Source organism: Caloenas nicobarica, chromosome Z, assembly GCF_036013445.1.
Source record: "Caloenas nicobarica isolate bCalNic1 chromosome Z, bCalNic1.hap1, whole genome shotgun sequence".
NCBI classification, from domain to species: Eukaryota; Metazoa; Chordata; class Aves; order Columbiformes; family Columbidae; genus Caloenas; species Caloenas nicobarica.
The window spans coordinates 1,194,533-1,209,738 of NC_088284.1; the positions used below are offsets into that span (position 1 = coordinate 1,194,533).

Sequence of the window (15,206 nt, forward strand, 5' to 3'; positions counted from 1 at the left end):
TGAGGGAATTTGCCCAGGAAGAATAAGCGAGGGCAAATTGTAAAAACGCAAAAAAAGGAAAGATTTGCCAATTTAGTGCAGGGCCTTTTTATTTTTTTTATGAGTTACTCGTACTTTGGAGCTGCGGAGGCTCCAGCCGAAGGCCACCTGCCGTTCCCCTGCACGGCAGGGCCAGGCGGCCGCGGCGCCGCTAAAGCCAAAGTTGCCCAGCGCTGCTGTTCGTCCTCCGCCCGTGTCAAAGCCTGGCTGAGCGGCGGCAGCGGGACCGCGATGCGCCGCGCCGGGGCCACGGTAAAGCATCGCCAACACCCGCCCAACTTCATTCCGCTCGGGCTTTCTCTTGCGGGGGGCGAGATGGAGTGGTGGATGAGCCGAGTGGGAGCTGGGCTTTGCCTTTTGCTTTTGCTGTAGTTATTCTTTTCCCCCCCGCTTCATCCCGTTTGTGTAATTTTTGTCGCTTGTTTTTGCGCCTGTTTCCGTGTGGTTTTTTCGAAGTGAGCGAACGCAGCCAAGCGCCCGGGCGGCCCGCTGTCACCGCCGTGGGGACGCCGTCTGTCACCCGGCCGTGCCTGTCACCCCGACACCGAACTGCGGCGGTGACACCGCGGGGCTCCCGAACCCCGCGCTGCTGCCAGGCCCCGGCCACGTCCTTTGTGTTCGGCATCAAATACACCAGGATGGCCCCGGAGATGCGGCTGTGGCCGGGCTGGGTGACAGGCGGGCACAAAGCGGGGGACACGGCGGAGGGGGAGCGGGCTGGGGGTGTCCCCGGCAGCCGGCGGAGCGGGGGACAGAGCCGGCATTGTTCAGCCCGCTCCGCATTGTGCGGCTCTTGTCGCGGTGCCAGCGGCCGGGGCGGCGGGGACGCCGTGCAGCGATTGTCCCCGCGCAGCTCCGGGGCCGCTCGCACACACAAGTTTCCTCCAGCAGGAATATAGAGTTCTGAATTCCTCCTTTTTTTTTTTCCTCCCAGTGACAAGTCAATTACTTGTTTAAATTCAGTTTGAACTCTCTGAACCGCGAGCAGGCAGCGGAAGCAGGTCTGCCCTGGGAATAAACAAAAGAAGGGGGAAAAAAAAAAAAACGCAAAAAAAAAAATTCATTCCAACGCCCTCTGAATCGAAGCTGCTGTGGGAAGAGGAGTGCGGTTGGGTACAGGAGCCACGGAAATGGCTGGAAAAAAACTAAACTGCCAGAAAAGCGAGATTTGCAGAACACATTTTCTGCGACTTGCCTTTTTTTTTTCCCCCTCACGCAGGGTGTTTTAGGAGAGCTTGCTCTGTGGGAGAGCACTTTTTGCCTTTCCCTGTTCGCCGATGTTCCTCGGTAAGAAATCTTTCCCTTCGCGTCTCTCTATTTGGTTTAGAAAACCTTAAAACAATAGCAAAACTGCCAGTGTCAAATACTGACGTGCAAAGCTGAGCTAGCGCTCGGTGATCACGCACCGCATTACTGGTGTGGTGTAGAAACACTGGGCTCCCGATGCACTTTTTTCCCCTGAAATATTATAAAAAAGGCATTTTAGCAAGGAGTTGGAAACGTGCTGTGCCTGTGATTAACCAGATTAACACTTCGGTGACGTTGGGAGCAATGAAACGAGGCATTTTTTGGCCAAGCCTCGCTGCTCGTTCCCCAGACGTCGGTGATGGTTTGGGAACATTACCTGCGAGGGGAGGGATGCGCGATTGCTGCCGAAATTCCATTCTCAGAATTGCTTATTCGCAATTGCATCTCCCTGAGATTTTAATAAAGTATTATTTGGTCATAGGCAATATATTGAAATGCATGGAACTATAAAGAAGAAATTATTGCAAATGGAAATGAAAAACAAAAGTGGCAAAATTTTCTTTTAATGGTGTCTTAAGATCACATCATCAGCTCCCGCCATGCGCATGTGTTAAATCATATAGGGAAACCTATAATTATTGTAATTGCTCTTTTTGCTTTATCCTAACAAGCTTCAACCCATCTCTCAAACTAGTTGTTTTGAAATAGTTATTTGTCAAGTCATCAAATCACAAAAAGTAAATGCTAATGAGTTTTTCCTGTTTACATTCTGCCTGCTATTCTTATTATAAAGCTTTTCAACTCCATAAAGTTCCTCGATGAAGATGAATGCTCCATGGTATCGTTCTGCTAATGGGCCAGGCCAAGGAGTGCAATAATTCCATGTACCACCCTTAATAATGACAAGTGAGGAGTTGTGAATGGCACCCGGCTCTGGGAAAGTTCCCTTTTTTTGAGAAGAAATCGCAAAATTGAGCTTGTCCTTGCACCCTTTTGCCTGGACCGGCAGTAATTCAGCCCGATGTTTATGGTTCATCTTTGTTTCAAGAAACGTCAGCGTTCCGTTTGCTGGGGATGGCGGGAGCACTGACACGCGCATCATCCAAAAAAATCCTTATTCGCAAAAGTTCCGAGTTACTTTAAACTGTTTCCGAAGTGCACGGATAGATTTTGTAACAGAGCAACGCTGAATTTACAGCCCCTTCATCCCACTGCGTCCACATGCGGGGAGCTGGGGCTCCGTGATTTGAAATCCATATGTGTCTGTGCATACGTATGGACAGAAAAATGCTCGCTCTGCTCAGGATGGGGAGCAGAAGCCAAAATAGCTACGGGATTTTTCCAATATTTGGGGGGTTCATGGAAGGGCTGTATATTTATACCCTAAATGAATATAATCTTGTAGGCTCCCTACTGACAACAACAAAATTTAGGTACATAAACCAACACATATAGTTACATATGTACACACACATTTTGGTGCAGTCAACGATTTTGCCTTTTCCATCCTGGGGGAAGGGAAGGGAGAAAGAGCAAATCTGATCAGAATCTTCGAGTTTGCAGAAATAACCGTAGCACTGTTTTTAAGGGTCTGGATACCTTATTATTTAACTAAAATTGACTTTCGGCAGGTCTGAGCACTTTCTTCCCATTGCACATGATGGGGAATGTGAGTGGCCTTGTGTTTGCAAAGCTGCATTTTGCTGAAAGAAAGATCTTAGGAATTACTAAAGCTTAGTCTTCCTGCAGGATGTTACGCGGAATCTTAGTTTTAAATATGCTTTGCATACGCTGCTGAGAAGTGAACTTCGCCTCCTCATCTGTGCCAGTCTGGAAATTATCGGGGTGTCTTTTTTCTCAAAAAGAAATTATAAATAGGATGGTATTTTATTGGGTTCTAGATGGACGGTAGACATGGCAGATGATGTTCGGGTGTTGACATCTTATAATAGTGAATATTATGAGCTGCTTTTTTGTGGGCAGGGCCGGGGGGGTTAACAAAAGATCTAATGCCTGGTGCAGTCTTTAAATACCTTTCCAATTGATCTACAGGAAATTGTGCAGAAGAATTGTTTGTTTCCTGTTGCAGTATAAATCTGGTTTGCATTAGACTTGGTTTACTGTAAAATTGCCGTGGCACTTCGGAGACGTGGGATTTGCTTATTTTGCACAGGGAATTGGTTTTGCAAAGTGAATATTGTAGCCTCTGTTGGCCAGTTTCTTTCTGATTTTATGATGCTGTGTTGCCGGTGGAACTTTTATTTTTTTTTCTTCTTTTTTTTTAAGCGAAGTTTTGCAGCCTGCCGAGTGCTGGGAGTGGTGCTGGGGGGGCAGCGAACCCTCGGGCAGCCTGGGAAACCACAACAGGCACAAGATACCTGCGCACAATTACCTTTCCTGCTTTTGCTTTTAAAAAAAAAAAAGGAAATTATATATATTATATATGATGCGCGTGCACCTTGCAGGGCTGCTGCATTTGCTGCCCAGTTCTCCAATGTGCATCTTTTAACCATTCGGGTTGTGTTTTTTTTTTTTTTTTTTTTTTTAAGAAGTGACCTTAAAAATCCTTCTTTCCAAATTGCATAACTGGATTTTAATACGTAATAAAACCCCCCGTGCCCCTCCGCCGAAAAGAAGGCCGCCGTTTGCAATGGCCGCGTTGGCGTTTGTGGGGCGGTGTTGTCGGGAAGGGGCTCGCGCTCCGTCCCGGCCCTTTTGACGCGGGATAAATCCTCATTAAGAAGTGGCTGGGGCTGGGGGCCGGGGCAGCCGCATTCTCCCACCCCAGCGGGTAGCGCCAAATATTGAGCGTCTGCTTTGTGCTGCGGAATCATCCCCAGCCCTAAAGCAGAGCTCGCACTGGGAAATAGTCCTCCTCCGAAATGCAGGGCAGGGCTTGCTTGTCTCAACTTACAGAATTTATCTGTCTTCACTCGTGTTTTGTTGTTTGTGGGTTTGCTTTGTTTGCTTGGTTTGGTTTTGTTCTGGTTTCGTGGGGGTGGCGTTTATTTAATTTTCCTCGCTTTTCTGATTATTTTTTTTTTTTCTTTTCGCTTTTCCTGAGAAAATATTATTATAGTGTTATCTCTTGGAAGTCAAAGGCACTTTTAAAGTTGGGAGTTGCTGCAAGAGGAGCAGAACCAGCCCTTGGGTGTTGAGGGATTTGCCCCTTTGTGCTGGGGGTTCTCCGGGTTCCTAAGCCGTAGATCCTCTCCGCTTTTTCCCAGGCAGAGGCGTCCATATAAAATGCAGCATGCAGAGCAAAAAATAAATTTCAAAAAAAATCTTCCAGCTACATTTTAAACTTGCATGCAGACAGCTCCAAATAGACCCTGCACTTTGTTGTGTACAGTTTGACTCTTGAGCTCCGATTTTTTTTTTTTTTTTCCCCTCTATGACGACTTTAGTTTTGCTTCTAAAATTAATAATACGTAGAAAAAAAAAAAATTAAAAAAGCTGGGGGGGGAGGGAAGCTAAAAAGCACTCGCCAAAGTTGGGTAGAGGAAATTTCATCCACCTGCAGAGCTTTACGAGGTGTGTGCGGGGAGCGGGCTGGTGTGAGAGCGCGTGTGCACGGCATCAGGTTGTTCCTCCGGCCCCGGAACCGCTGGCGTTGTAATGAAAAGCAGCTGATGGGTGGCAGACGAGGGCTCTGCCCCCCGGACCGAGCGGGGTCCCGGGGCTACAAACCCGCTCGGGGCCGCGGTGCCGCTAATTGGAGCGGCCGGTTGTGGCGCAGCTGCCGCCGTTGTGTCGGCCCGGGATGAAGGGGGACGATCCCGGGGACAGTCCCGGCCAGGGCTCGACGTGGCTTTGTCACCTCGGGGTTGCCGAGGGGGCGGCCGCAGCGAAAACAAACCTCGCCGCTTTCAGAAGAAGAGCTCTTTGCTCCCAAAGTGCCGTTTCGGAATTGCAGTTAGAGGAGGTTATCCAGCAGCTGGTGAATCCTCACTATTGAATTCTGCTATTAGCCCTATGCGCTGGATTTCTTTTTTCCCCCGAAATCCATGCTAGCAGCAGCGCACAAATAACTCGTCCCCAAGGACGGCCGCATGGAAAAAGTCTTGAGCACCATATCTAGCGACCCCTTTTCTTTCCTTTTTTTTTTCTATTTTTTTTTTAAAGAATAATGCCAAATTACTTAATGGCTTTCTAATGAATAAAACAAACCAAATTGATGTAACATGCATATTTAAACCCATTCAGCTAAGTACTGACGTGATTAAAATAATCAAACGTATTACTTAAAAAATTAAAAAGGATAAGTTCTGCACCCCATTATTTTATTGACTTTTAAATAGAAATTGCAGAAATGTTTACGTTCCTAATGGCGCTATGGAGCTAAACGGGGGGAGAGGGTTGATTGCCCGGGATGTGATTCCTGGTGCACCTGCGTGACAGTCGGGTTTGTGCGAGGGACCCCCAGGGCCCTGCGGGTCTCCCTTTGCTTTTTGCCGGAGCTCGTTTTCGCAGTCGAGCGACTAACAGGCTGCTGGAAATCTTATACGGCTTAGAAGATAACATGCAAATATTATACTCCGATACCTGCTGCATGGGGTCCCTGCAAGCCAATGTAAATATATCAATTATATATAATACAATTCACCGCGAAGGTGAACGCAGAGGGCACTATTGTGGGTGAGAATCCAGCTAGGTAAGGCTAAAACTTCTTTCCTCTTCTGCCTTTTAGCAAAATATTTGTTATTGCGCGCTCTGCTTCTTCCAGTCTTTAATTGGATGGTTGGGAATGGGAATAAAGAAATATTCCAGTTCGGCTCCTCTGAAGCGTTGCTTTGCCCCCACGTAAAATAGGTGGATAACGAGCTGAAGAAGAAATGATTAAGCTATCGATGTCCTTTTAGTGGTGGCTGGTGGAGGCGCTCGGGCGGTTACACGTGTGGAGTTACAGGACGATTTGAATTCCTACCCTTTCTGAACACCTGATATTTATTGCATCTCCCTCCAGCTTCGCAGCGAAACATTTCCATAAATCCACCCCCGGCCTCGCGGTGGCCGCCGGCCAAGAGGTTTTTCCGAATTAACCCTATTTGCAGAATGAAGCAGGAGGTGCCGCGGCCCCGCGGGCCGTTTGGGGACAGCTGCGGAACTCCCGCTGCCGGCAGCTGCTTCTCCCGGTACCACCTGGAAAAGAGACGGGGCGGCGCTGGCGACGGGAACCCGGGGCCGCGAGCGGATCCGCGGGGCCTGGGGACAGCGGCGTCACCTCCCGCGCTCCCATCGCAGCCGCCGGCCCGTGGGGACGGGACGCTCAGGAGGCCGCGGGCGTCCCCGGCGCGCGGGGAGGTTTTGGGTGCTCCGGCTGCTGCGGCCAAGTTCAGCCGCCAAATACAAGATGCCCTTTTCTTTCCCACCGCTTGGGAACTCAGAAATAATAACTATCTCCGGGGCAAAACTTGCCGGTCGCTATTTTTGTCAGGAAAACGACAACAACTGGTGTGGACGGGTTGTTGTTGTTGTTTGTTTGACTTCCTAAATGAGTGTTTTCCGAACTGCTCACCATTTCCGAAGTTAAACACATGTTGTTTGCGGCGGTTCATTAGCATACAAAGCTTTAGCGCCCATCCACTTCGGGCAGAGTTTGGATGGACCGTGACTGGTCCCAGTTCAGCCCCTTGGCCCGGGGGCCGATAACCCCCATCCCTTGGGATGATTTTTTTTTTTTGTCGCTGTTATTTTTATTTCTTTTTCTCCCCCCAGCCCGCCCTTTCTCACACCAGTGGCACATACGTTAGAGGGAGGGGTCGCTTCTGATCAGCAAGGGGATGCAGGTGGCTGCTGTTCAGCGTCTCTGGGACTGTGGAGGATTCGTACCCAGCATCCAGAATAAATCAATCCCCCGCTCGCGTTCCCGGAGAGCACCGTCTCCCCGGCCAACAAACGTGCCAGCGCACATCTGTCTTGTGGAGAGGGGCTGTTGGTGCTGCCGAAGCCAAGAGAGGGCACCTTGTAGGTGTAGAAAACAGAAGGGCGCGTGTACGGGCAGCGCCGTGCCGCTGGGTTCTGGCAGGAGCCGGGTTCTGCCCGTCCCACACGCGCGGAGCCGGGGCGGCAGGAGTTCTGCCCCGCTTGCACGCAGAGATCTGCCGCGATGTGCAGCGAGCGGTTGTACATCTTCAAAAGATCCGGGCCGAGCTCTTTCATGTGGTGTGCTATTAACTCATAGGATGGTAATTTGCTTTCAGTGTCTCGCTGGCTTATTTATAGCCTTAACGATTTTTCATAGCGACGTTTACTGTGTTGGGGGAGAAGAAAGAGGGAAGAAAGATCCAGTAAATAAAACCGTAACAACGTAAGCCATCCTTTTCATGTCCTGTAGCTCTGGATTTGATCCGAGAGGAAATCGCAGCATTTTTAGCTTGTGGGACAAACTGCTGGATCCCGGGGGGCCAACCTGTGGCCGGTACCGTGCGGGACGCGGGGACGCGGTCTGTGCTCCAGCACACAACACGCACAGCCCTTACTTTTCCTTTAAAATCAGGTTATTACAAATGCTTTCAAAGCACGACTGTTCTCTACTGGAAAAATATTTTGGGGAAGTTCAGAAAGTTCAGTGCAGAACGGGGGCAGCTGGGCCGCCGCCTCGTCGCCTGCGTTTCTGAGCGGCGTTTCGGGGGTGTTTGAATGGGATGGATGTGACTGTGGCCTGGCACTTGGAAACACCTTCACGTCCACCTCTGGTGTCCACCCAGGGCAATTCTGCAAGGTTTTGGGGACTTCTGGCAGAGTGCCATTTGCGGGAGAAGGGATTTTTTTTTAAGGTTTTTTTGCTGGTGGTGGTTTTTTTTATCTTCAATAAGACATAGACCAGATTCTTGTAAGCACATACACGCATGCAGTGGCTTCACTGGAAATACTGACATGCTGAAATCTGTGCACGCTAAACCTCCCAGCTGGAGGAGATCCCAGGACTCTTGCTTGTGAGAAAAAAGAAAAAAAGGAAAGGAGAGCTGTAAATACAGATTTCGGTGCGTGTGTCGGTGTGTTTGCAGTTACCAGCGCTTACGGGTGGCAAGTCTTGAAAATATCTACCTTGAGTGCTTCTGGAAGGTTGAGCGAGTTGATTCCCTTCCACGTCGGCCACAGAAGTGGCCAGGAACCATTGGAGAAACGCTGGCGATGGGCTGCAGCGCTGCCTCCTGCAGTTCTATTTATTAAATAAAAGCCCTGGATGGAGAGGGACGGGGATACCTGTGCGAAGTGAGGTTTGATTCTGTCCTGGGAGTGATGCAAAGGGAGAGAGAGAAGAGAGAAATTCTTGAGATCTCGCACTCGGTCCCCTCACGCAGGTCATTGATAAAGGGATTATTTCTTTAATGCCACCGGGCTGTCCTTTGCTCTGGTGCCGCCCGTTCGCTAACGGGCCAGGAGCGATTGCTTTTGGAGTCGCTCCTTCCCACTTTGCAGAGACGCTTTTTGAGATATCGCTGTGCCAGAGCACCAAGTCCGGTTCGTGAACGTATGTACTTGGAGATAGTGATTACTCCGGCTAATGAGGCCTTTATTAGAGCAGCGATACCTTTGGCCTGGCCCGTGGCTCTCGACTAACAAGCTCATCTTCCAGTGCTACCGCCAGCCGCGGATCCAAACGCCTCGTGTCATTTTGAGTCGGGACAGTCGGATTTGCGTGAAGGCGTTCGTATTTTTTAAATCGTGGTTTATACGTATCTTGGTGATCAGCTCCAGTCTTTTCAGGCGCTGTGTCCTTGGCGGGACTGGGCACCGGGAGATAACGGTGTCGCAAACCGGCAGATGCTTCATCCCGGCGCTGGTGCACAAACCAGCGTTTTTTCCCCGCGATAATTACGGCATTAAGAGGCGTTTGTGTTGTGCGCTCTCTTTCAGCTCGCACCACGTTTGGTTCCTGTTATGCAAATACCGCTTTAAACTTAGAAATGCCAATTTGCATTAATATTTTGGTTTCATATAGCTAGCTATTGCATTGCGAAAAAAAAACAAGTGCATTTTAATGAGCGTTTGGCAGAATGTTGAAAAAAGATATGGTACTCATTAAATCCTATTCTATGAAATGCAGCAGTTTTGTTGCCAAAAATCATTAGGATAAAATATAAAGCGAGTTAAGGCCACGAGTATGGCGCTCATCAAAGGAGCTGCGGGGCCGCGGCGGTGCCTCCCGCGTCCTGCAAACTTCTCTCTGGGAATATTGGGAAATTCCAGAATCCAGCGTGAGCGTGTGCTCGTCGATACCCCCGTCCGTGGATGGATCCGTGGCCGCTGGTGCCGCTGGATGTCTTCTCTGGGTTTTCTGCCCCCCGGCCCCTATTCCTCGCGGCACAAAAACGCTTCGCCCCACCGGAGCAGGGACACTCGCCCTCCTCCGACACTTTATTTTCTCTTTAAATTTTTTTTTTGTTTGGCGTATTAGCGTTGGAGATGCTTCCGGGGCTGGTAGAGGAGAAGCCGCGTTTCTGGCAGGCGGCTGGAGGAGGGCGAGGACAGGGTTAAACGGGTTCTTTTCTTCATTACTCAGAAGTGATATAGACTTTTCTTTGACTAATGTAGCTTAATTAGTGGTCAATTAAAACGGAACATTGTTGAATTGAAGTTCTTTGATCACAATCCTTGGCATGGTCTCCCTTTCTTTAACTAGCCACCATCTTGAATTCATTTGGAATCAGTAGTGTAAACAAGTTTAAAACTGGTTCTTTTATAAGAAGTCAGCAGGCTTGTATAGCTGTGGTTTCTTTCTTTTCCTCTTTTTTTTTTTTTTTTTAACTTCTGTAGGCGGCAATTCAAAGCGGTGTTAAATGAAAACAGTGCTACACCCTGAAAAGTGCATTTAAAAAAAAAAAAATCGCATTAATTAATCAGGATTCAGTGGTTCCTCCTCGTTCCATTTCTTGTCATAATCTGTATTTTCTCTCTGGTGAATAATTTCATTATTGTCTGAGATATATCTTGTTCCGTAATTGGGCAGCAGTTGTTCAGAGCGTGTTCGGGGACTCCACAGTCGCCAAGCAAGAAAAACAAAATTGGCAGAGAGAAGAATGTGTTTTAAAACCAGTGCAGGGCCTCCGGTTTAATTAGAGAGGTGCAGCTTCGACTTCTGCTGCTGTCGAACCGCGATAACTTCAGAAAAGCCTTGATGCATCATCAATAAATTTTGCTTGAAGGGTTATTTTAAGAAGGACGTCTTGGAAGGGTTCTGGTAAGTGAACGTTACGCTCCAGAAGGGCACAGTTCAGCTGATGGTCATAACGTGTCCTCTCAAAATACTTTGGGTCCCATTTTGATGGTTTCCCTAACAGTTCAGTCATTTCAGCAGTGACTCGAACCAAAGATAGAGCCGAAAATGCTCAGTCATTGCGGGAAGCTTGGCGAAAGTCATTGCCGAACGCCCAGCTCCGTTAAAGCGACATGGAGCTACAACACAGCTCTCCCTGCTGACACGGAGTAAAGTCCAGTTTCAACAACGCTAAGTGTTTGGTCAGCAGAATCCCTTTTATAATACAGATGAAGCAGGCTGAGATTTTCAAAACGGATGCGTTTATCAGTAGCTTGCCTTTAAATGCAGTTATTGAAGCTATTTTAGAATACCTTATTAATACTATTTAGCAGCTAAACTCTGAAAGAAAGCTACGCTTGGGGGGTTGGGTTGGGTTTTGGGGTGTCGGTTGTTTTGCTGGTCGGTTGGGTGGGTTTTTAAGTTTCGCAGCTGTTGGGTCAGGCCCCATCCCCGGCTCTGGGGCTGTCCCAGTCACCTGGAGCCTCCGGGCCGGAGCCGCAGCCCCGATTTCGCTGTGTTTGCGTCTGCGATGCTCTCCGCGCCTGGCAGAGCCGCTTCCCGGGCTGTTGCGTGTCTGATCCGCGTGCGCAACCCGGCCGTGGTTCCAAGGATGCCGGCGCTGCGGCCGAGTTCGGGGTCAGACCCCGAGTTCACCCTTCGCTACAAGCGCTTTTTAGACGCCGGCAAACTCGATTTCTCCGGCGCGGCTGTGGGAACCTGTGGAGTTTCAGAGCAGTAGTTTTTTAATATTTTTTCTTTCCGATTTGAGTCCGCCCATCTTCACATGACCAAGTCCGAGTTTGAGTCAGGCTCGGCCAAGCCCAGATCTGCGTGTCGACCTGGTGAATTTCCCATGTTCGCGTGTAAACCGCGCAGATTCGCACCGTCCTGAGACTCTCGGTATTAATCAGGTCGCCTCAAAACTGCTCCCCAGCTCGAGGTGCGCGGCGTGGGCAGCAGAGACCTTGCAGGCGGCTTTTCAAGCGCGATTCGTCCCCCAAAAAAATAAGATCCAAGGGGTTCAAAGTTCCGACGCACTTATTTAAGCCCCGTACTGCTGCACTTGGGCAGAGCAGCAATCTTTGTAGCTCGGACTGGTGCTCGCTGCCCTCCAGACGCCCCCTGCCCACCCTCCAGCCCCAGCATTTAGCTCCTCTTTTCGATCGAAAGATTTCATAATGTGAATATCCCGCTGGAAATCGTAATCAAGAAGTTTAAAGAAATGACTTGCATATTTCCAGACTGCTTCTGCCTTGCTCTGGGCTTTAATTGTAGGAGGGACTGGGAGGAAATTGCTCTGCGGCGATGACATGAACAGATTTCTTTCTTTCTCTGAATGATGGCGTCTTCAACTTTTAATGCCTTTCATCAGAAACTGGGTGAAAATCGGAGTCCTAAACAATAATTAAAATAAAATTTCCATCTCTTGACAGAAAGAGAAATTGTTTATAGTAAATGTGCCTTTCAGCCTTCCCTCATGCCTTCTCCCAAAAGGACTGATTAGGATGTAATAATTGGGGATGATAGCAGGAGGAAGACGACAATTCCATTTAATTAAAGATAATTTATTTTACTTTAACTTGGTGATGTCCCACATGAATAAGAGTAGGTTTAGCAGATAGATTTATTAATGGGTACTGACATCTCTGCTGACATAAAAAGCAAACATTTTCTCTCCTCGTCGTTCGCAACGGTGTCTGGGCACCTGAAGGCGCTGCCACCCGCTCGCCGCGGTTTCCGCGGGGCGCTCGGCCCGTCCCTCGCCCCCCGCTGGGCCGCAGCGGGACCCACCTCTTCCCAAAAATCCAACCGCAGGAGAGCGGGATCCGCTGCGGGTTCCCCTCCGCCTGTCGCTGGAGCCCTCGTTTCCACGGGAGTTGTGGAGCGTCCGGGGACCCTGGAGTTCCCGGCTCACAGGACGGAGAAATCGTTGGCCCTGCGGGTGGTGAGAGCCCGGCCCTGGTACCCAGAGAGGTGGTGGCTGAACCACCCCGGAGACATCGCAGGCCAGGCTGGACGGGGTCTGAGCGACCTGAGCTGGTGCACATGTCCCTGCCCATGGCAGGGGTTGAGCTTTGAAGCTCCGTCCAACCCAAACCTTTCTGTGGTGAAGCGGCAGCGTTTTTGGGGGCTCATCCCCCTGTCTGCTGGCCTAACACGGGCCGGAACAGGGGCACAGGGCGCCCGACCCCAGGCTTGGCATGCTGGCTGGTGACAGAGCTGGGGATGCTCCATCAGCCTCGCTCCTAAACCAGGGATATTTTTCACGGCTTCCCTTGGGTTGTCCCAGTCCCTCCCAGTTCAGCCCGCGCCCGCTTGGGTCCCCTCTTGCCCCAGGGAACATCTCGGCGCTGCTGGACACCCACGCGAGGGTACAACCCGCCGCGGGCGGCGCTTGGGCCGAACACACACGGTCTAGTTAATTGTAGACGCTTTAAATTATCACGCTAGGTAAATAACGGCCAGAAACACTGGAAGGTTGCAAAATCAGGGCCGTTTTCTTGCAGAGAGATTTGGGAGGAAAATATGAGCAGATGTCTGATACATTCACTGTCTCTGCGTGTATTTGTAAACAGAGCATAGGAAATCAAAAAAACACGACACAAAATGGTTCTCAATAAATGCAGAGGAGGAAAGGAAGTTAGAAAGCAGACCCTGAAAGAAGGACGGGGCATGAAATAGTCTTTTTCCTTTTCTCTGTCTCTTCTAGGAACACCTTAACCGCAAAAATAAATGCTTAAAAACTTGCTATCTTAACATGAACTGTAAAAATTCACGTATGGAAACTGCCCCTGGAACTCGGCCAAGTGGCGTTTTTGTTCTTTTCCTCCTCGCCTCCATTTCTGTTTTCCCACTCTTTTTCGCCTGCTCCCTCTTTATTACTTTTCGGAGCTGTGGTTCTGCCTTGCCGAGCACCTGCAACTGTTGAAATCCCGGCGACTGCAGGACATCAGCTTCGTTTTCTAATTTCGTGCCATCTCTCTGGTCACACCCCTGGTTCTTTGTCCTTTTCTCCTGCCCACTCTCAATTTCGCTCTTTTTTCTTCACGTCCTGGGCACATCTGCTGCTGCTCTCCGTTGCCCTCTGCATCCTCAGGGTCACGCTGGTTCACCCAAGTCGGGTAAATTAGCCAACTCTTGCCCTCGGCTCTTGAGTCACCAGCCCCTCATCGCCTTTCATGGAGCCAGCATCTCCAAAATGTAGAATTTTTCTCATTTCTCCGCAGCCTCGGCTGCGTCTTGCGCGCTGGCGCGGCTTCCCGTCCCCTCACCCGTGCATTCCCCAAATGCCAGCAGGGCTGGTGACAATCCCTGTGACCTGATGGATAAATAAAGAGAAAAAACCCGCCCAGATGGCAAAGCCGTGCCCAGCTGCATGTCGGTCGGCTGTGCCGAAGGTTTTGTGTCTGCTGCTCTTCGATTCCGCCCCTCTTGGCTGCTCTGGCTGCTGGTGGTGCCAGGGACCCCGGGCATCCCCCTGTGCTTTGTCCCTTCTGTAACACACCCCCAAAACACTGAGGTCTTTCTGCTGTGCCCATTGCCACTAAGGTACTAAATTGCCCTCTTTTCTCTCTGCTTTGCTTTCCTCTTTTTTTCCTCCCGCCCCGGGCTTCCCCTTGCTGTAGGTGGCTGTGCCCCATCCTCTCCTTAGCCACTCCTTGGCCTGCTCCTGTCCTTCCTCCTCTTTAATTCCTTTTGGAAAAGGTTGTGCTTTGGCAGGACCTTTTGGTTGGGCTCTGCCTCCTGCTTGCCCGGGATCCCAGAAAACGGTGTCCCTTTGGGGCAGGATTCACCTGCGGCCGCTGTCCCCGCACGGGCTGGTGGCGTCGGCTCCTGCGCCGCTTTGTCCCGCTCCGGGACGGCTGCGCGATAAAGACAAACGGCAAGCAAGAAATCGGAGTCTGAATAGAAAACCTCCGTGTCTATTTATGTTACCGTTGCTTTTTTAGAGTATCGCTGCTCAGGGATGACATAATGTTGTAATTTGTATTTTTTTTCTCTAATTTAGTTGACCCCTTTTTAACTTTTGGGCGTTCACAAGAGGCAGTATTCAGCAGTCCCATCTGGAAGACATTTGAACTGAACAGGATCTGCGGGCTTAGAGGATCGTACAGGGTGGGATAAGGAAAAAAAAGCGGCGGCAGCTCATGTTTGGGGTGTGCTGAGCGTGGGGCAGCGGTTCCTGGCGGGAGCGGCACATAGGTAGTTTGCTCCAAATCTCAGCGTTTCACTTCAGAACGGGCTGTGGTTTGTCAAGTCGTGGCTCTTGGGCCGACATCAGTCTTTGCAGGTTCCTCCTGGAGCGCGCGGGGCCGGGACGTGCTCGGGAGGGAGCCAGGACGTTTTGCGTGCCCTGGGCCGGTCCTGCGCAAGCCCATCCGTGCCAGCACCCCGGCGCAAAGCCGTCACCCGGCGGCGTTTCGGCATGTGAGGTTGCCCTCAGCGAGTCGCGCTCAGATTTCTTTTTTTTATTAAACGCGAGCAGCAGGAGAGGAGGAAATCACAGGAGTCAACCCTCTGCAGGGCGGGGAGTTGGGGTTTTCGGTGCACGAAGAATCGGTGGAGGAATGTGGCGCAGGAGGCGACGCGGGGAGGATGGAGGGATGAGTTTTGCGGCCGCTCTCACACCTGCGCTTTTTCCGCAGCACTAACC

At 50.3% G+C, this 15,206-nt stretch overlaps 1 protein-coding gene across 21 annotated transcripts in view; it reads left to right on the forward strand.

The window, feature by feature from the left end:
- TCF4 (transcription factor 4) overlaps positions 1-15,206 on the forward strand; it is a 189,771-nt gene that overhangs the window by 133,139 nt on the left and 41,426 nt on the right. The window contains exon 1 of one of the 21 annotated variants that reach the window (XM_065657707.1): positions 208-291. The exons of the other annotated variants lie outside the window; for them this stretch is intronic. Within the exon in view, the coding sequence (XP_065513779.1) occupies positions 271-291 (21 nt within the window). The 5' untranslated portion in view covers positions 208-270. Of the gene's footprint in view, positions 1-207; positions 292-15,206 lie in introns of those variants that run through there. 21 annotated transcript variants of the gene reach the window in all.